The sequence below is a fragment of the Schistocerca cancellata genome, chromosome 7 (genome assembly GCF_023864275.1).
Source record: "Schistocerca cancellata isolate TAMUIC-IGC-003103 chromosome 7, iqSchCanc2.1, whole genome shotgun sequence".
Lineage (NCBI taxonomy): Eukaryota > Metazoa > Arthropoda > Insecta > Orthoptera > Acrididae > Schistocerca > Schistocerca cancellata.
Window position 1 is genome coordinate 176,777,549 of NC_064632.1, and position 21,772 is coordinate 176,799,320.

The 21,772-nt window shown below is 41.9% G+C and overlaps 1 protein-coding gene across 1 annotated transcript in view; it reads left to right on the forward strand.

Moving 5' to 3' along the window:
• Positions 1-21,772, forward strand: part of LOC126092690 (lysosomal-trafficking regulator) — a 393,980-nt gene that overhangs the window by 286,290 nt on the left and 85,918 nt on the right. The window contains exons 26-28 of the mRNA XM_049908413.1: positions 1,953-2,185; positions 13,295-13,453; positions 21,050-21,294. Of these exons, the coding sequence (XP_049764370.1) occupies positions 1,953-2,185; positions 13,295-13,453; positions 21,050-21,294 (637 nt within the window). The remainder of the gene's footprint in view (positions 1-1,952; positions 2,186-13,294; positions 13,454-21,049; positions 21,295-21,772) is intronic.

Below are 21,772 nucleotides of genomic sequence, written 5' to 3' on the forward strand. Positions count from 1 at the left end.
TCGGCCAACCACTGTAACACTCTGTGTGAGTTTAATTCCTCTTTTCTTGTTCTATGTCATCCCTTGTCATCTCTGTTGCTTGTTTTTCTTCCTTGTGGGTGTTTCATTATCATGGAAAAAGGGACCGATGGCCTTTGTAGTCTGGTTCCTTCAACCCCACAAACCAACCAACCAACCTTCTGTTGATTGTGTGTAATGTGTAGTCACTTTTAATTCCTTTTTCATCTTCATGTTCTATGGTTCGGACATAGGCTTGTATGACCAAAGTTGTTTTCTCACTCAAAAAACAAAACAAACAAAACATTCCTAGTCTTGGGAGACTTCAATGCCCATAACCCTTTGTGAGGTGGAACGGTGATCACTGGCCATGGTAAAAACATTGAAATTTTGCTGACACAACATGATCTTTGTTTCTTGAATTCTGGTGCCCTAACACACTTCAGTGTGGCCGTGGTCATTGATCTCTTCTTTTGCAGTCCTGCTTTCTACTATTTATCCACTGAATGGCCCATGATGACCTGTGTGCTGATGACCACTACCCGATCTTCCTGTCCCTTCGTCAGCATTGCTCCCCTGGACTCCTGCCCAGATGGATTCTCCATAATGCTGACTGTGATGGGTTCACCTCTGCTGTTGTCCTTAGGTCTCTGTCACAATGTCGTTTTGATGCGGCTGTTGGCAGCTATTCTTTTGGCAGTCAACAGGCCATCCCCTCTTTCTTGGGATTCCCCCACTGGAAGATGGTACTCTGGTAGACCCAAAGATTGCTGCTGCCATTATAGATTGTAGGTGGGCTCTCGAATGCTATAAGTGGCAACCTTCACTGTATAACCTCATTGCCTTTGAATGGCTCTGTGTCCATGTTTGCTACCTCATAAAACAATGAAAGTAAGAATCCATGAAACAGTACATTTCCACCATAGGATCATGTACCGCTCCATCACAGGTATGGGCAAAGATAAGCCAACTCTACGGTTTACAGTCCCCTGCAGATGGGCCAAGTATGTCCTTAGATGGTACCATTTATTCTGATCCAGACACTGTCTCCGAGAGTTTTGCTGAGCATTATGCTGCCGCATATGCATCTGAGAACTACCACCCCGACTTTCAGCTCATGAAACGGTGGGAGGAGCAAATGTGCTTATCTTTTATGATCTACAACCTGGAGCCATATAATGCTTCTTACAGTGAACATGAACTCTCCAGTGCCGTTGCCCGTAGCTGTGATATGACTCCAGGGTCAGACTGCATCCACAACCAAATGCTGAAACATCTCTCAGTGAATTGTCAGCATCACATCCTTGTCCTCTTTGATCAGTTCTGGAATGAGAGTGAGAAAGTTCGATATTTCCAGTACTGAAACTAGATAAGAACCCCCTCAATATGGACAGTTATCGCCCAGTTATCCTTACCAACATTCCCTGTAAGTTGCTTGAATGCATGGGAAGCAAGAGGCTTTGTTGGCTCCCGTTGGCTCCCTGTCTCTCGGGGCCTTTTGGCTGTATCTCAGGATAGTTTTCACAAAGGCTGGTCCACTACTGATAAGTTGGTTTACTTGGAGTTGCCAGCATCTCAGTGCTGTCTGTTTCGACCAACAGTAGGCTCATGACATGACACGGTGTCACCACGTCCTTACTACATTACACGAGTGGTGTCTCCAGGGTTCACTCCCAATTTTTTTCAAGAACTTCACGTAGAACCATACATTCCAGGTTCAAGTGGATGCTTCACTCAGTTACCCCCATATCCAAGAGAATAGGATCCCACAGGGGTCTGTACTAAACATCCCCCTATTTCTGTGGACCATTGATGGTCTAGCAGCAGCTGTGGAGTCTTTAGTATCGCCCTCCTTACATGCTGACAAAGAGATATGATTTAGCTAAAGTCTTGAGTGAAAGTGCTTAACAATTTGTCTCTTTTCCTAATTGTAATGATGATGTGCCAATTTCTAGGTGATGAGCTGGAAGGTGAGCCCCTGGCATACCTCTTGGAACGTGATACATCACAGCAGCAGCCACGTGTTTCCACCGTCATGATAGAGCGCCTACACACCAATGAGAAGATTCGCCACATGACAACAGCTCGCATCGTCACACCTGCACGGGAGGTGCCCGGTGAAGTGTTGATTGGCGAGAGCTGCATCTACTTTGTTGCAGACAGTGACTGCTCATCGGCATTGTCAGAGGTTAGGACCATACTTGGTGGACACCTGTGTTCATTTTTCTGCCAGTGTTATACAGATCTGAGGCAATGACAACACCTGAAAGACTCGTACACTTCTCAAAAGGTGTCACATTTATATTAGATTGTATTATTATTCTTAGTCAAAGCACAGTGTCTCCTGTTGGTTAGTTCCATATTATTTTCTCTTCTCTCTTTACTCATTCTGCCATAAATTGCAATAATGACCCTTTTAGCAGACTCTTTGCTGTTCCCTCATTTTTATCTTTTATTATATTTACAATATTATTCAGACATTATACCTCCACTGCTGGATAAAGGTGACTTAAGGATTTTTTGTGCATCATCCTCATCCCCCCTCTCCAACTCCCCCCTCCCCCTCCCCTCCCATACCACACCACACCCCAGTTTTGAGATACCATCATTCATCTTCCCTGAGATAATCACCTTTATTTTCTTATCTCTCAGAGTTCAGCAATGGACATCTTGAGTTCAGTTTACATTAGTGACTTGTATGTACCATGAGTCATAACTGTGATCTCTTGCTGTGATGTCGAACAAACCAGTTTTACCAGAATAGTATGCTGTGTCAGTGAAACATGTAGCAGCATGCTGATTGCGTTATGCCACATATTTCTCAAATGGTGATTCATGTTTGACAACATCCGATCTCTCTCTCTCTCTCTCTCTCTCTCTCTCTCTCCCTCTCCCTTTCTCCTTCTCTCTCCCCCCTCTCCCTCTCCTTCCTGCCCCTCTCTCCTTCTCCCTCCTCCCCTTCTCCCATCCTCCCCCTCTCCCATCCTCCCCCTCTCCCTTTCCCATCCTCCCTCTCCCATCCTCCCTCTCTCCCTCTCCCATCCTCCCCCTCTCCCTTTCCCATCCTCCCTCTCCCATCCTCCCTCTCTCCCTCTCCCTCTCCCATCCTCCTCCTCTCCCTCTCCCATCCTCCCTCTCTCCCTTTCCCCCTCTCTCCCTGTCCCATCCTCCCTCTCTCCCTCTCCCATCCTCCCTCTCTCCCTTCCCCCTCTCCCTCACTCTCTTCCCCTCCGCTCACTCTCTCTCTTCGCCCCACTCCCTCTCTCTCTTCCCCCCGCTCCCTCTCTCTCTTCGCCCCACTCCCTCTCTCTCTTCCCCCCGCTCCCTCTCTCTCTTCGCCCCGCTCCCTCTCTCTCTTCACCCAGCTCCCTCTCTCTCTTCACCCAGCTCCCTCTCTCTCTTCCCCCTGCTCCCTCTCTCTCTTCCCCTCTGCTCCCTCTCTCTCTTCCCCTCCGCTCCCTCTCTCTCTTCCCCTCCGCTCCCTCTCTCTCTTCCCCTCCGCTCCCTCTCTCTCTTCCCCTCCGCTCCCCCTCTCTCTTCCCCTCCGCTCCCCCTCTCTCTTCCCCTCCGCTCCCCCCCTCTCTCTTCCCCTCCGCTCCCTCTCTCTCTTCCCCTCCGCTCCCCCTCTCTCTTCCCCTCCGCTCCCCCTTTCTCTTCCCCTCCGCTCCCCCCCCCCTCTCTCTCTCTCTCTTCCCCCCCGCTCCCTCTCTCTCTTCCCCCGCTCCCTCTCTCTTCCCCCCCCCGCTCCCTCTCTCTTTCCCCCCCGCTCCCTCTCTCTCTTCCCCACCGCTCCCTCTCTCTCTCTTCCCCCCGCTCCCTCTCTCTCTCTCTCTCCCCCCCCCGCTCCCTCTCTCTCTCTTCCCCCCGCCTGCTCCCTCTCCCTCTTCCCCCCGCCCGCTCCCTCCCTCTCTTCCCCCCGCCCGCTCCCTCCCTCTCTTCCCCCCGCCCGCTCCCTCCCTCTCTTCCCCCCGCCCGCTCCCTCCCTCTCTTCCCCCCGCCCGCTCCCTCCCTCTCTTCCCCCCGCTCCCTCCCTCCCACTCTTCCCCCCGCTCCATCCCTCTCTTCCCCCCGCTCCCTCCCTCTCTTCCCCCCGCTCCCTCCCTCTCTTCCCCCCGCTCCCTCTCTGTCTTTCTCCCCTTTCCCCCCTCTCCCCCATTCCCCCCTCCCCCCTCTCCGCCATCCCCCCTCCCCCCTCTCCACCAAACCCCCCCTCCCCCCTCTCCCCTATTCCCCCTCTCCCCCATTCCCCCTCTCCCCCATTCCCCCTCTCCCCCATTCCCCCTCTCTCCCATTTCCCCCTCTCTCCCATTTCCCCCTCTCTCCCCTTTTCCCCTCTCCAACTTTCCCCCTCTCCCACTTTCCCCTGTCTCCCCCTTTCCCCCATCTCCCCCTTTCCCCCTCTCCCCCTCTCGTCCTCCCCCCTCCCCCCTTTTCTCCTCTCCCCCCATCTGCCCCTCCCTCCCCATCTGCAGGATGGTGTGGTGGGGCAGGAGAGAGAGAGAGAGAGAGAGAGAGAGAGAGAGAGAGAGAGAGAGAGAGAGAGCAACAGCAACAGATAGCTGTACTGTAGAAGAGAGACTCCATTGTCCTCATTTCTTTTATTTTTTCCCTCTTGGAATCTCCATTATCATCATAACATGTGTTATCCCTCAATTCTGATCTCATACACAGCATTTCTTACTGATAGGCCAGTGATTAGTCCTTCTTCTTCTCCTTCTCCTGGACTAGGTGATATCAGTTGTTCCATTGAACAAGGTCCAGCCATCTCTTCCAAGGTCAAGGATCAGATCCCACGGTAACACAAGTTTTTGACCATATCTGGCATTAGAATTGTACAAAGGTTAATCATTAATTCCTGGGCAGGCACAACATTTTTCATAACATGACTGGCCATGTAATTCACTTCGTACACATGTAAATATGTCGGTCGTTATGTTACCAAGCTAAATGCATAAGAGCAAACTCACAGTTCAATCTTAGTTTAACTAAACAATGATAAAATAAACTTACATAATATGAGCTAAAGTACTGTTTAATTAAATGATAAGTAAATAAACTTTCATCATGTCACTTTGTTGCCAGGGACAGAGGTACCACCCGTTAATGACCCACTCGAACCATCGAACAGCATAGTTGCATCAGCTTCCACCCAACCACGTATTTGATTGCTGTTGTCTCGTAGACAACTGCCTCATTATGGGATTGTGCTGCTACCTCGTACTCTGGGTCATTTTCTTGCGTAGATCATAAATTTTTTCTCTCTTAGCTTGCTGTTTATTTTATATTAACTGGAGGATGGGAGAGGGAGGATGGGAGAGTGAGAGTATGGGAGAAGGGGAGGAGGGAGAAGGAGAGAGGGGCAGGAAGGAGAGGGAGAGGGGGGGAGAGAAGGAGAAAGGGAGGGAGGGAGGGAGGGAGGGAGAGAGAGAGAGAGAGAGAGCTTGAAAACTAAAATGTTGACAGGAGTAGATATGGTGTTGGTGTCTTATCACAATGGAGACCATTCCACAGACTACCAGGCCGTTAGCATACAATGCCAATTTATCATCTAGTGAAAGAGAGTTTCCTGAAAGATTGTAAACGTCAAAAGTAAATCGCTCTTTTTGCCATTTTTCAAAATATAAAAAAAAAAATTATAAAACACTTACTAATTCAATATCCAAATAACCATAAATATTATTATTAAACAGTAATACCGTATTTACTTGAATCTAAGCTGCACTTTTTTTTCAGTTTTTGTAATCCAAAAAACCGGCTGTGGCTTAGAATCGAGTGCAAAGCAAGTGGAAGTTCTGAAAAATGTTGGTAGGTGCCGCCACAACTAACTTCTGCCGTCGAATATATGTAGCGCTACACAGGCAAGCTTTGTGTAGGCACAAAGATAAATACTGGCGCCAAAACCTCTGCGCCAGTTAAAGAAAAAAGAAGGGTGCAAGACGAGCTTTTTTTCCGCCCCGAGTTTCGTCCACTGCATTTTCATACATTATCCAACGAAGTAAATACAAATTCCTTATTGTTCATCTTCGAATGTAGCAGAATTTCAATGTACTATGAAAATCCGACTGGCAAGACTGTTTGGGATGTTTGTCAATATGGCCAACTCTACGTTCTCAATTTTTTCCTACATGTGAGAAGAGATGGTTGCTAATAGGAACCTGATGAAATGTGAATCACATGCAGTATTCTCTTCACCATAAGAATAATACGAATATAAACATTTTGCCACATATTTTTCATGTTTGCTGCTATCTTATTTAAATCCTGTCTGCCTAATAAACTACGAAACTAGAGTGAGACAACAGCAAACGCGGAAGAATATACGTATCGTGTCATGTTTATATTCGTATTATTCTTATGCCTAATAGTGATACAGTCAGAAATGAAGTACGGCAACTGACTAGATTTTTAAACGTAAGATGACTCTAATTGCTCTGTAGAATTTGATGTACTAAAGAAGCGGCCGCAGAGATTTTCAAACTGAGAAAAATTTTCACCTAACTCTCGTTCAGAACATGTTCTATCATACGCAGTCTGTTAGTTGGTTCTTGTTGATCATTATCAAAGAAAGCAGCAGTGTAAGTAACAACAAATAGCAGTCTCTTGCCATTGTTTCGCTAATGAGACGATTCCTCTCTTTCTTTTTTTTGTAAGCGGCGGTAGCGCGCACAAAAGCAAGCCATGCCGCGAGCTGCGACAGGCCATAAACACGCACTATCAGAATGCGACAAACAATGCATGACACAGTACAGTAATGAATTTTCAGCTTAAGAGTGACGTAAACACCTATAACAAAGAAAACGGCAATTATCAGATCGAAGCAAACTAAGCAATCGATTCAAACCAGAAGAAGCACGTGAAAAAGGAAGGGTACCCGAACAAATACGGACGGAGCGCCTGACGCATAGCAGTGGCTACCTGGTAAAGCTTAACTGCTATGCTTACGACTCGAACCAAACTACTGTAGCTGTATCGTCATTCATTCGACCTAAATTGTGTCTCATATTACAATGGACCAACTTTGTTTCGATTTGGAGGTGCGGCCTAAAACTTTTCTCTCCCCTTGAATTTCGAGTCTAAAATTACAGGTGCGGCTTAGATTCGGGAATTTTTTTTTTTTCCCTTTATTTCGGGTCTAATTTTTCAGGTGCGTCTTAGATTCGAGTGCGGCTTAGATTCGAGTAAATACGGTAAGCTTGGCTTTCAAGCAAGTATAAAAACAGAAACAGCAGTAATGTCCTAGGCTAAACAAATAACCAGAAATCCAGACGGGGTGGGGATTGTACCTACAAAACTGAACACAGATTGTAGGACTGGTGTTACCTTGGTCCACTCATAAAACTGGTTTTGTTTCAGAGGGAAGCATTTGGGAAAAGATTGCATAATCTAAGTACCACATTATTTCTTATCTATATAAGTGATATTCACAGCCCAGACAGTGCAGCCAGTGTCGTTCTATTCCCACATGATACTAGTGTGATGATAAGTGCCCCAAAGCAGTTGCTGCATACAGCTACTGATAAAGTCCTCAAGTGTATTGGCTCTTAGTTTGGTTTTAAATGCAAATAAAACAAATTACATTCATCTTGGAAAAATAATTCAGATTGTAAATCTAGATGTGGTATTTGGTGACAAAGCCGTAGACAGAGTTACAAATTTTCCAGGGATTCATGTTGATGGAACTTAAACTTTAATAACCATGTAATAAAAGTTGCACACAAAATCAATTCATTCCATTTTGCTCTTATAATTACCATAAATGTTTGTATATCAAAATCTTCCACGATGGCATATTTTGGCTATTTCCATTCTCTTGCACTGTACAGAATAATTTTTTAGGGTTCCACTACTTCACTACTTGCCACCTAAAAAAAATTCTTTTCGTTACAGAAGAGGGCTATCTGAATAACACACAGTTCTCTTTACATACACTGCAAACCCATACAGAAGCCTTTTCCCCGCAGCTTTGCTCATGTACACATTTGATACATTTATCAAACTATTGTAAAGATGACATGTTAAGTTGCAAACAGCTCAACTCACTCACACACAATTAGCTTTTGGCCACAGCTTCATCAGAAAAGAAACACACAAACATTCATTCACATAAGAAAGCACACCTTACACACACATGACCACCATCTCCAGTAGCAGAAGAAAGGACAGCTGTACACAATACACAACCTCAAAACAAATCCTGACCTAATCATCCTAGCTGCAGACAAAGGTTCTACCACTGTTGTTATGCATTTTAGTGACTACCTGGTGGAAGGTCTTTGCCAATTTTTGACTCCACCATGTGTAACCTCCGCCAGAGTGATCCCATCCCAGAACTCCAACGTAAATCTCCAATCCCTGCTTTAAGTCCCTGCTCAAAGCCTTAGGTCCTTCCCAGAACCTCTCTCCTGAATCCATTTCCCTCTTCACCCCTATGATATCTTGCGCACCCACAATGTACGAGTTCCCCAAAATCCATAAATTGGACAATCCTGAATTCCCTTTTGTGGCTGGTTATTGTGTCTTCAGTGAAAGAATTTTTGCCCTCATTGACCAACACATCTAACCAGTTGCCCATAATCTAATCTCCCAAGTCAAAAATACCAACCACTTCCATCACTGACTCTCCACCATCCCCACACCTTTACCTCTTGGATCCCTACTTGTCATTGTTGACACCACCTTCCTATATACCAGCATCCCTCAGTCCATGGTCTTATCATTACTGAACTTTACCTTTCCCATTGTCCTCCACACTCCAAACCCACTAACTTGTACCTCATGCACCTTACTAACATCATTCCAACTCACTACTATTTCCCCTTTGAAGGGAAGGTATACAAACAAATCTGCAGCACAGCCACGGGCATCGGCATGCCTTTGTCCTATGCCAGTATGCTTATGGGTCATCTAGAGGAGGCCTTCTTAGCCTCCCAAAATGCCAAACCCCTAGTTTTGTTCAGGTTCATTGATGGTATCTTCATGATCTGGACTCGGGGCAAGACAACCTACCTTTATTTCATCACCACCGTAAATTTTTCTCCATTCACTTCACGTGGACCATCTCAATCCAGCATGCCAACTTCCTGGATGTTAACCTACTCCTTTCTGATGGCTCTATCCACACCTCAGTCCACATTGAACACACGAACCACCAGCATTAGCAACTTTTGGACAGCTATCATCTCTTCCATGCCAAAAAATCCCTTCCATACGGCATGGCCACCCAGGAGTGGTGTATATGCAGTGACAAGAACTCCCTGCCTAGTGTTCTGGGAGTATCATCAAGGCCTTCAGAGACAGTCACCACCACCAGACCTATTCAGCAAACAGATCTCCTTTACCATTTCTCCTCACACTGCCAGTCTTTTCACCATCCCTAAGAACCAGCTGCAAAAGAGAGCCCCCTTCATCAACCAAAACTGCTCTGGGCTGGAACAACTGAACCACATCCTTTGCCAGGGCTTTGATTATGTATCATTAAGCTCCAAAATGATGGACATCCAACCCAAGATCCTTTCCACCCCTCCTACAGTGGTTTTCTGTCACCCACCCAACTTCCACAAAATCCTAGTCCATCCCTTTGCCACTCCCAATCCTAGTGCCTTGCCACAAGGATCATATCCCTGTTGAAGACCCAGGTGCGAGATCTACCCAACCACCCACCCAGCACTTCCTATTCCAGCCGTGTCATGTACACTTATTCTATCCTGTTAAGAGGCCAAGCCACTAGTGAAAGCAGCCATGTTATATAGCAGCTGTGTTGCAGTCATTGCACACATTTTGGTATGACCACCAACCAGCTGTCCACTAGGATGAATCGCCATCGCCAAACTGTGGCCAAGAATAAAGTAAAAGTAGACCACCCTGTGACACAACATGCAGCTGAACATAACATGTTTGATTTCAAACTGCTTCACCACCCGAGTCATCTATATCCTCCACTCTACCATCAGGTTTTCTGAACTGCACAGATGGGAGTTATCCATACATTTTGCCCCCCCCCCCCCCACCTCTCACCCCCTTCTTCCCCTGTCCCTGCCTCACAGCCTCCCAACACTGTGCCTTTTGGCAGTCTAGTCTCTACACACTCTGTCATACAGCACTCCTCCCCCTTCCCTCCCCCCACTATCCCTTCCTTTTCCCCACCTCCTCTAGATTGCTGCTTCCTTTCTATTTGGCAGTTGCATTCTGTTCCTAACTGCCAGAGATAGTGGTTGTGTGTTCACAAGGTGTGCTTGCTTAAGTGATTGAATGTTTGTGTGTGTTTCTTTTTCTGATGAAGGCTGTGGCTGAAAGCTAATGTGTAAGTGTCTTTAAGTCTGTCTGCAAATTAACACGTCATCTTCGCGATAAGTAGCAGTATGGCCTTTTCTTACAATGATAATCTTTTGACACACACATTTCAGACATACCCTCCTTCGTCCCATCTCTCTGCCCACCTCATCGTCCCAACTCTATGTCTCCATCTCCTTCTTACCACTCTGTGTCTCCAACTCCTCATCATCTCTTTGTCCATCTCCTTTACCCCTCTGAGACCACATCTTCCCCCCCCCCCCCCCCCCAGTCCATATCTGTGTGCCTGCCTGCCTGCCTTCTTTCTGTTCATATCTTCCTGCCCCTCTTCCTGTTCCACCTGGCCACTACCCCTTGACCCCTTCCACCTGCCTCCTGCTTCTTTCCCTCCCTCCCCCCCTCAGTGTATATTTTTACCTTCCCTGTCCATTCCCACCTTCCCCAACTCCATGCCTAGCTTGTCTGCCCCCCCCCCCCCACCCCCTCTCTCTGACCATCTCCTCTGCTCCCCTCTCTGACCATCTCCTCCTCTCCCATTTCTCTGTTCAGCTCATTCCACCCTCTGTCACTATCCATCTTCTCCCTTCCCATCTCATTGCTCAGCCATGCCAATTTGCGGGTGCAGCCCCTGCAAGGCATATTAATGCTGCCCAGGCAACATGATTCCTTCTCTCTCTCTCTCTCTCTCCCTCTCTCTCTCTCTCTCTCTGTTGCCTGCTCCCTACACTTTATGTCCATCCCGTACACCTCCTTACTGTCCTTTTCCTCCTCCCTCTTTTCTCAGTCCACCTCATCCTCCACATCTCACCATTCATCTCCTTCCCCCATCTCTTGGCTGAGCTAAACCTATCTGCACATGTACCCCTTGCAAAGGTGGCTGATAATGCAGGTTGATACGACTCCCCCACTATGCTCCAAACCAGAGGACCACGACTGACTCTGGCTACAATGCTGTCAATATTAATCTAAACCTGCACCCCATATGCGATGCTAGCTGTCTCCACCAGTTCAGCCAGCCACTGAGAGGAATTGAGAATGGACTCAGAGCCAGAACAACAAGCATGATGTGCAATGAAAAGAGCCACTATGTGCAGCCAGTTGCACACAGTGCATTTGATTGGAACCGACAGAGACCTCTCGACATCTTGGATGAGACCTACCAGCAAGCATACCTAGTGTTCACTGGCAATTTTTTGTGACCTGCCTACTATTTCTCTGAGAGACTCCATTACCCGTCTAACATTTGAGCTTCCAGTGGCTAGCATACATGCTCTCTGCACTTCTCCAGAATGGGCAAGGCCACTGGCCCAGCAGGAAAGGCTTCACAGGCTGCCTCAGATGAATGTTCTCATATCTTTTGCTAATGTGTAATAAGCCACCCACGTGGCTGAACATAGTTTTATGAAAAACATTAGGCATCAGTAGATTTAAAATTTGGATGGTATAAGTTATTAGCTTTATGCTGCTATTTTGACAACAAATCCACACAATATTCCTGTTGGTCAACTTGCAAACTAAGATTTAAGTTCTTTAAAAGTCTCCTTGAAAATGCACAAGGTTTTCTGATAGATAACTGCTAATTTGTATTTACTGATAATTTTCTCAGTGTTATATTATTTTGGACAAATAAATATTTTTCTCCTCAATATTTTACTTCAGTGAATGTGCATTATTTTTTTTACGAACTTCAGGAATATCATGGGCAGTATGTTGGAGTGGTTGAACTCCTATTGAAGTCAGGGGAAACAAAGAGTTGTTATAACAGCAAATGAAGCAATTATTTCTCAGACTGGAAGATAGTTTGCGAAGGGGTGCCACAAGCTACAACAGTGGTCTGCATCTGTAATGACTTGCCATTAAATACAGATGTTCATTCAGACTTTGTTGCAGATGACAGCTCAGTCCTCATTGAAAATGATATCCTAAAAATAAATCACAGATAGTTTACAAAAAATTGTAGAAGACCTGGAATCCTGGTGTCATCAAAACTGAATGAAATAGAATGTAATGAAACTGAGATAATCCAGTTTAGAGCTATTTCATCAGAAATTGTTGGAGTAAAAATAACTTGTAATGATCAGGAAATGACTGAAGTAAGCCATGTGAAGTTTTGTAGGCTTAAATCTGGACAAAAGGCACATGTAGACTTCTTAGCAAATAAACTGAGGAAGACAGAATTTGTAATGTGTGTCGTATTTGGTACCATTAAAATGTGCACAAGAAAGGTAGTGTACTATGTCTTTAATGCTTTAAAATGAAATCATCAGAAATGTGTGTGGCCCAGCAAAGAGATTCGTGTCTTCCACTATTTAAATATTTAAAAATACTAAACATTCTTTCTCTATATGTTTATGAAATTTTGATTTTCCTCTTAGATAACCACCATACACTTGAAATTCATCATTTCAAGAAGTACTCATCACAAAGATATTTTCAAACGTCCACCACACAGATTAAAACTTTATGCCCAGTCACAGCTATCTATGTGAGTAAAGATTTATTCTAAACTAAAAGGCAGAGATATACCTAACATGGATCTTGGCTCACCAAAACAATGCTTGTATAACCTTTAAATAGATATTACTGCTACTGTTTGTAGAAGAATTACTGGAAGAGAACAGTTTCACCAAAAAGTTACATGTATTTTTAATTTAATAATGATATTGTACAGGATTTGCACATTGTATGTTTTGAGATAAATTACTTTTACATTTTATTAATATTAAATTTTGAGTATGAGCAGTTATATTTTTATTCTGTAGAAACATTTTGTAATCATTTTGGAACTAATGTACTGCCTTAAAATTAGTTTCTGTGAATGAACTATCAATATGAAGCAGAAATTTAGCATGGCAGAAATTTAGATGTGTAATTGAGAGGTAAGATTTCACCCACTGCTTGTGAAATTGTCATTGATCCTCATTTGTTTTCATCTAAAATTGTAAAATGTTTGTAACACATACATTTAAAATCATTGGGACTAACTCAAACTTTTATTGTATTCCAGTGGCAGCTATCACCTGATGAAGTCGATCTCTCTTCGACAGCGTGGAACTTTGAAGACGTGTGTGAAATTCACAACCGGAGATACCAGCTACAAGAGAGAGCATTGGAGATTTTTCTTTTGAATGGAAGAACATATCTTGTTGCTTTTCAGTCTTCCAAGGTTAATGTGCACTCTTGCTATCTTGTTAGCTACCAGGTTTCCCTGCTTTTGCCACACCAAATATTACTTTGTATGTGTGATAACTATGCCCTGCTATGTACTCATAAACTCTCCTCACTCAGTGTAACATAGCACATTTCCAATGTAGTATGTAAGCATGGAGATGTAGGCAAGGGATTATTGTGTCATTCATATTTGTTATTCTTTACAAATACCAGAAGAAATCCATCAGAGAATGAACAATGTGTATGGGGCAGCATGTCTGTTGAAAACCATCACTGTAGATGAAGGGTGCTTCTGCTTTGTGATAATGCATGTTCCCATATCGCAAATTTATAATGCAGAAGTTACACCAACTCAAGTGGGAGATGCTCAGGCATCTGTCCTATAGTCTTGATCTCTCCTCATGCAATTATCATGCGTTTGGTCCCTTAAAAAAGTGTCGATGATTCCTGTCGGATGAGGATGTGCAGCAGGGAATGGTTTTTTACCAAACAGGTGTCTTCAGCCTGGTCTGTCAGTGGGATCATTGCTTTATTGCTCACCGTGATCGGTATACTGATTCTAGACTGTATGGCCTTTGAACAGAACTTTTGGATCACCCCATATACAGAAATTAATAGTTCATTTACATTTTTCCAACCACAATACCAAACCTTTTTCTGCACTTGATAAGACAGAATCACCAGATGACTTTCCTCTGTGAGATCACTTACATTATGATATTGTTAAATGCCATTCTATGTACTTCTTATAACTACCTGCACCTGTGATTATAACAACAGGGTGTATACTCCCCAGGGCAGCTGGGAAATCTGGGAAAAATGCAGGAACTTTTTAGAATTTCAGAAACTTTTCAGAATTCTGGGAATTTTTCATTCTGTTAGTTTTTTCAGTTAATTTTTGTAATTTTGACTGCTAAGAACTGATATGCTAACAAAGAATTTCACTTTAGCCTGCTTTTTCAAAATAATACTGCAGAAATAAAACATAAATGAGAGAATAACACCAAAATAAAACTTAAGTTACAAAGAAAATGTGCCGATTTATAACATCAATACACATTGCATACACAAGTTTCCGCGGACAGCAAAATGTGTCAAAGCCTTTAGGACAAAGACCTTGCAATACTTCATACTAATAAATTGCTTTTGATGAGCATGACATCCCAACTGTTTACATTTGAAGGGTGCGGTGGAAAAGGGGCACATGCGAACAGATTATGCTGTGTCAGGAAATGGGAATTAAGGGAATATGATTTTTTATAGTAATGTGAACTCCTGCTGTGATACTAACGGTTGTTAAAGTTACTAGATGGTGTTTTGCAAATACTATTAAATCTTAGGCCACTTTATTACAATTTAAAGTACAGAAAATGAAATCCATGACATGTAGACACATTACATAGCATGTCATTAATAATCAAACTCCCCATCAATGTTTTCCTGTTCCATTGTATCGTCACTACCATCACTTATCAGTGACTGATAAAAACTTGAATATATTGGAGGCACAAATTGCAGTAAACTTTGAAGGTCCTTGAACTTTGCTGCCTTAATTTGATGTCCATTTGGATACTTAGGAACTAAATGGCAGCCTGCAAGCTTCGTAAATCGTCCATGAAACTTCTGTAAACTAACTCTCTCTGGTTTCTCACTTTGATTGGGTGAATATTTGACGTATGCAGAATATTTGACGTATGCAGAATATTCACCGCTCACTAATCTAAACAGCATTGAGTTTCTGATGTCTGCAGGCTTTTTGTCAACAGTAAAATTACGTTTGACGATACTGTTCATTATAGACAACAAAGACACAGAGTTATCTTTCTTCATTTCAACCACAATGAATGGGTTCTTTTGCTTGCTCTTTCTTATAGGTTCAGCCCATTTTTCTGGCGTGTACACAGCCTGTGTCTTTCTTGCAGCTTCTCAATAACTCCAAAAACCCTGTCACATGGCAGAAACATGTGACCAGGGAGGAGAAATTTGTGCGCATCAACATCAAAACTCTTTTTATCTTGGAGGTACAACTACAGACCTAGGATAATATAGTTTTTATGGCGCCCAACACACGAATCACAATAAATGATGAGCCTTCAATGACATTCTTCCTTCACCATGTGTAAAGCCTTTTAAAACACAGCTAGCTACTTCTTTGGCCCCTCTAGATGCAACCTTCTCGGACCAACACACATCACTGCCTTCTCATCACTACAATGGTGAATACAGAAATTATATGTCCAAAGTTGTCTCATAAAATACTGTTTCCGTCGAAATATATGGTGTTGGCAGTGCTTGTTGTCAGTCCATGTACAAACGAGTGCATCCCTACCATCCTGTTTTGACTAATTTGAGTCACTTTTCAGAGCACTACATGCAGCTTCAGCTTTCTCAAGGTGTAGTTTGATGTCTGTGGATTCGGTGTTATTATGTGCCTTAGCAGAATCACAAGTACGACATGTATCACTTGATGGCAATTTAAAACCAATGTATTATTCTGTGGTGGAAATGGTTTCGTACACATGTGTTTCACTGGGACTTCGTCTGTATTTTTAAGATCTTCACAGTACGAGTGATACATTCCAGAAATCGAGTGAATAGAGATTATGTAGGATTCTGCATTCTATTATAATGTGATGTGTCCCTTGGAAATATCTCAATGTGATTTCCAACCTTATTTCTTCTCTCGTTATGGCATGAGGTCTATTAGAATGCTTGCCTCTTCTATCCTCTCTAGGTGTATGTACAGATACATGTGTTATAGATTCATGACTCGGCATCACATTCTTCATTGCTACAGACAGTCCTCAAACATTTAACAGAAATGGCTGAACAGCTAAAAGTGCAGTAATACACATTTCAACTTCAGTAACTGGAGTGTCACAACAGAATACCTGAAAGAAACCTTCCTCTGGCTTACTGTTGGATCCTTCCTGTTCTTCGAATACACTTTTTTGCACTTATTAGGCCACACTAATCCAAATAAATAAGCATTTTGCTTATTGTCATCTCCCAACCGATAAAACTCAACAAATATTTCCTCCTTCTGTTCTTCATTCAGTGTTGATTATTTGCAGAAACTAGTTTTGCAGCATGGATCACTGGCACTATGAAACACTTTCTCTACCACAATTTTTTTTTTTTTTTTAACCTCTTCCTTTCATTATCTTTCCACTCATTTCCTTTACAAATTCTTCTTCTTCTTCTTTACATGTACTGTTGCATTTTCTTCGTGAGTAACATTAATAGCAACACCTATTGCCACCATCTTGGAAACACATGAACAACATTTGAAAAATGCTTTCTGATTGGCTTTCTGAAACCAAGTCAACTAATGAGACAAATCGACTCATGAGACACAGAGATACTGTTGGCATGGGCCTCTTTCCCACGGGGAATATGCCAGTCCTGAATAATAGCAGATATAATGTGCTGTCTTTAAAGGAATGAGCACATGCCACTGTGCTACAAGTTCTCACCTGTGATACTAGATGGCATCAGCTGTCTTCCTGTTCCAAAATCATTGTGCAGGTGCCATGTGCCCCTTTCCCACTGGGCCCCTCATTTCTAACTGATCACTGGAAAATATTGTGATGGGTTGTTTGAGAAGCATTTCTTTCAAAGTAAATTTCCTTTCCTGCATGATGGAATTATTTTATGTGTGTGAATGCGCAGAGAATTTCTTAAATCACAGAGCATTTGATTCTCATTCAAAACTTAACACTTAGAGGACTAGCCACATAGAAAAATTTTGGGCACAGAAGACCCGGCACATTTGTGTTTGATATATCTTAGATGGTAACACTTGCTAAAGAAGACCAGTCCTCAAGGTTAGTTTTTCATACTTACTTTAGATCTTTCATAGATTACAATTTATGCAACAGTGATGGCAAAAAGTATAATTATCCAAAGTGTGAGGTTAACTCTTGAGCAATTTCACACATAATTGGATTTTCTGTGGGAATGTCAAAACACTAGACAGGACATGTATTCAGCTAGGCGATTACAAAATTTTTGGTGCACACCAGTGAAAGTTATAATCGTGCTTGTCAGAAATATTTAGCTGCTGCAATTTAAGCTGTGTTCTTGGGATCCTGCCTAATGACACACTTGGTTGGAAATAGCAAAAAACTGTTTGACAACCAATATTATATGTGAAAGCTTAACTTTTGTTGTAGCTATACTGAATGTATATTAATTTAATCATCAACTTTTCATATTTGTGTGCTTGTGCTACTTAAGAGTGATATTGCTATTGGCTGGCTACATCACGTGACGTATACTCTGAATATCTGCTATCATTAGCTGGTGAGGTCACATGACATGAGCTACGACAGGCTGACAAACGCATATCATGCAGGGCAATCTCGATTTCATTGTTTTGGAAGCTATTGTGCTGTATTAGATGGAATTCCTATTTATACTTTTGTAATATGAAAACATGCAGTGTGCATGTTGCTGTGCATTAAAGATCTTTTCAAAATGTATTGTTTTTTGCTGAGTTTTCTTTCCTGATGTGCAAGGAAGTTTCTTGCTGCTTGTAAAACTTTTACCATTCAATGGATTGACAAGTTTTACAGCTAAAAGGGGAAGTATATTGTCACTTAACGTAGGTGAAACATGCTTTCACATGGGGTATAGTGTATTTCCACCCAGGAAAAAGTGTTCTTTAAACTGGAATATCCACAGACTTTTTTCCTTGTAATATACATCCTGAATAATGAGAATCTAATAACTGAAGAGCCAACTTTTTTGTGAGCTGGATGACCAATACTTTTTTTAAAAAATTTCTTGGAACTCGGTCCACAAAGTGAATCCTTCCAAATGAGATGTTTCCCAGTTGTCAGGATCCCCTTGTGTATAGCTCGGAACAAAATTTGTTTTTTTGTGTCGTCCCAACACTTTGATAATGGTTTTGAAAATTCTCTAAAAATCCTCTTTCCAGTTTAAATTTTGGTAGTTATTTTTTTTAATTTGTCCCTGATTCTAAACAAATGTTTCTAATAATTTTATTGGGGCCTCAAGACTCTCATTATATTTCTTGGGTTTATTATTTTCCTTGGTTTTGAACACTTCTTTCTTTAGTCAGTTTTTTATCCAATTGCCGAGGGCAGTGGCACAATTTCACAATAATTATTTGAGTAAAATAGTTTATTCTTCTCAAATATTTTGATTCAGTAACCATTCTTATCACTTTTTGTCCAATGCTTATTCCTTTGTCAATATGATTTCTTACATATTTTGAGTGACTATTACATTTCCATCAATAGGTGAAGCTGCATCCCATGCTAGGGTTTTCCACAAATGTGGTAGTCCATTGGACATATTATTTCTTCTACCTTTTTATTTTCTTGACTGTGACATCTTGTATCATTATATCTGACTCATATCCAACTACCCTTCTGTAGATAATAGAGGGAAACATTCCACGTGGGAAAAATATATTTAAAAAGAAAGATGATGAGACTTACCAAACAAAAGCGCTGGCAGGTCGATAGACACACAAACAAACACAAACATACACACAAAATCTAGCTTTCGCAACCAACGGTTGCCTCGTCAGGAAAGAGGGAAGGAGAAGGAAAGACAAAAGGATATGGGTTTTAAGGGAGAGGGTAAGGAGTCATTCCAATCCCGGGAGCGGAAAGACTTACCTTAGGGGGAAAAAAGGACAGGTATACACTCGCACACACACACATATCCATCCATACATACAAGACACAAGCAGACTGCTTGTGTCTTGTATGTATGGATGGATATGTGTGTGTGTGCGAGTGTATACCTGTCCTTTTTTCCCCCTAAGGTAAGTCTTTCCGCTCCCGGGATTGGAATGACTCCTTACCCTCTCCCTTAAAACCCATATCCTTTTGTCTTTCCTTCTCCTTCCCTCTTTCCTGACGAGGCAACCGTTGGTTACGAAAGCTAGATTTTGTGTGTATGTTTGTGTTTGTTTGTGTGTCTATCGACCTGCCAGCGCTTTTGTTTGGTAAGTCTCATCATCTTTCTTTTTAAATATACCCTTCTGTAGATGTTGACATAAGCTATACTGCAGCTATAATGTTAAATAATGCAAGAAATCCATCTTGAATTCCTAAACCATCTGTCGATTCTTCAAGCAGAAGTTGTCATACAAATTATAATAAGACTTCTTGTCACTATTAACATTCAATGCTACAGTGCTGTCATATCTTAAGGATGCACATTGTCCCTCAGCATGACTCATCAGATGCAAACAAAATAACAGTCTCTCACAATATCTGTGCTCTTACTTATGACACATTGTTTTATAGTTTTCGTTTATAAGTATTATGCATTTTCATTTACGACTATCATTCTTTGGTAAAAAGATGGGATATGCGTCACTTCTTTGGAGTGGTATGTATCACTACACAAGAGCTAGAAAAGACTTTGATTATACATCAAAGATTTGTGTACATTGTCTACAAAACATCATAAATTGCTGTAAAATTTTTTTTTATTACAGTTGCACTTATTAAATAGATCAGCACCTCAGTGATAGTTACGGGGCTGGGAGTGATACATGATTATTGGAAAAGCAACTTCATTCATAGATTACCATACAAATTGTAACTTAATTTTCACTGTGTGCAAAGCATGATGCCAGGTTGTAAAAAACAATAGTTAATCAAGCAGTGGTGATTATGTTGTTTACATTATTCCACTTTAACTAAACTTCCATAAATTTATGTAATAATGGTATAAATTATACTTGCATAAAACATAATAAGTGAATAGTCACAGCAAGAGGACAATAAAAGTCGCAATAAGTAGCTTTTATGTACAGAATACAATGTGAATCTGCTTGTTTACTAAAAAATGTGTATCATAATCTTAAAATAATTCGTCCTGCTCTGTTACATTGCAACACACACACACACAGACACACACCACACACACACACACACACACACACACACACACACACACACACACACACACACAACCCCTCACTTTGTTTTTCCTCCATTACTCTGTTACAATCTGTTTTATGATTTTGTTCATGGCTGTAATTCAGCATATGTAGAATATTTCAACATAGATTAAGAGTCATTCATCAGCTACACAAGAAAACTTGTTTCAACAGTTTTTAAATTTCATGACAGTTTAAACTGTTGAAACTGATAAAGTGAACCAATAAAGGTTTTCTTTTTGCAGCTGATGATTGACTTGTAATCTTTGTTGAAACTATCTGTTTTGTTCATATCTCCCTCTATTTTCAGTCTGTTCCTTTCATTGTCTCTGACCTCTTAAATTTCTAACTTTTCTAGTGTTAATTTTTTATTGTTATTCACATTTCGTCTGTTGCTAGCCTTTCATTGTTATTTTTCATCTTTCACTGTCATGTCTCACATCATTCAAGAGCCTGGGCAAGTTTTCTTCATTACTCTTGTTTATTCTTATTTTCTCTGACCCATAATTATCTCTTCAGCATTACAGAGAAATTCATAATTTAAAAAATCTTACATTCAAGCCACCTTTTGTTGTGTGTGTTAAACACATGTATGTGGCTATGAAGTAAAAACATCAAACTTTGTGATGAAGTTGTGTGTTCAAGTGTCACATTCTGTTACAGGAGCGTGACGCATTTGCAAATGAGCTCGCCCAGTGCAGACTGCCAAATCGTCTAGCGGCAGACAGCTTGAGTGATGCAGTTCATCTGTGGAGGGAGGGTCTACTTACAAACTGGGAGTATTTGTCACAGCTGAACAAAATGGCTGGGCGTTCCTACAACGACCTAATGCAGTACCCTGTGATGCCATTTGTTCTTGCTGATTACACGAGCAATGTTCTCGACCTGAAAAGTCCTCGTTCCTACAGGTATGTTTTTAGATGTATATATAGGATAATACAAACAGCATAACTAGAGTGCTGTCTCTATCATTACTATTTTCATTACAGGGTGTATGTAAAGTCTAGGAACCCCTTCAATTATTTATTGCACAAGAACCAACATTGTACAGATATCATACATATGTCATTTTGAAGAGAAACCCCTGAAAGTTTTTTTTGACACACATTCCACATCATAACAGTTTTTCTGTGCTATTGATCAGTGGAACACATAACTGACTAACTACCATCACATCGTAATTTGGTAATTTGCCGATAGTCAGTGCTACTCGCAAACATAGTGAATTCAGGTATAGAGCAAGCTTTCTGTATGTTGGAGTTTGACAAAAACAAGTGTGCTACAGCTGTTCAACAGGTGTTTATAACCAAGTACTGTAAGAAGCCACCAACAAGGAAGGCCATTTACCACTGGCACAGCAAATTCGTTAAGAGACAGGTTGTTTGT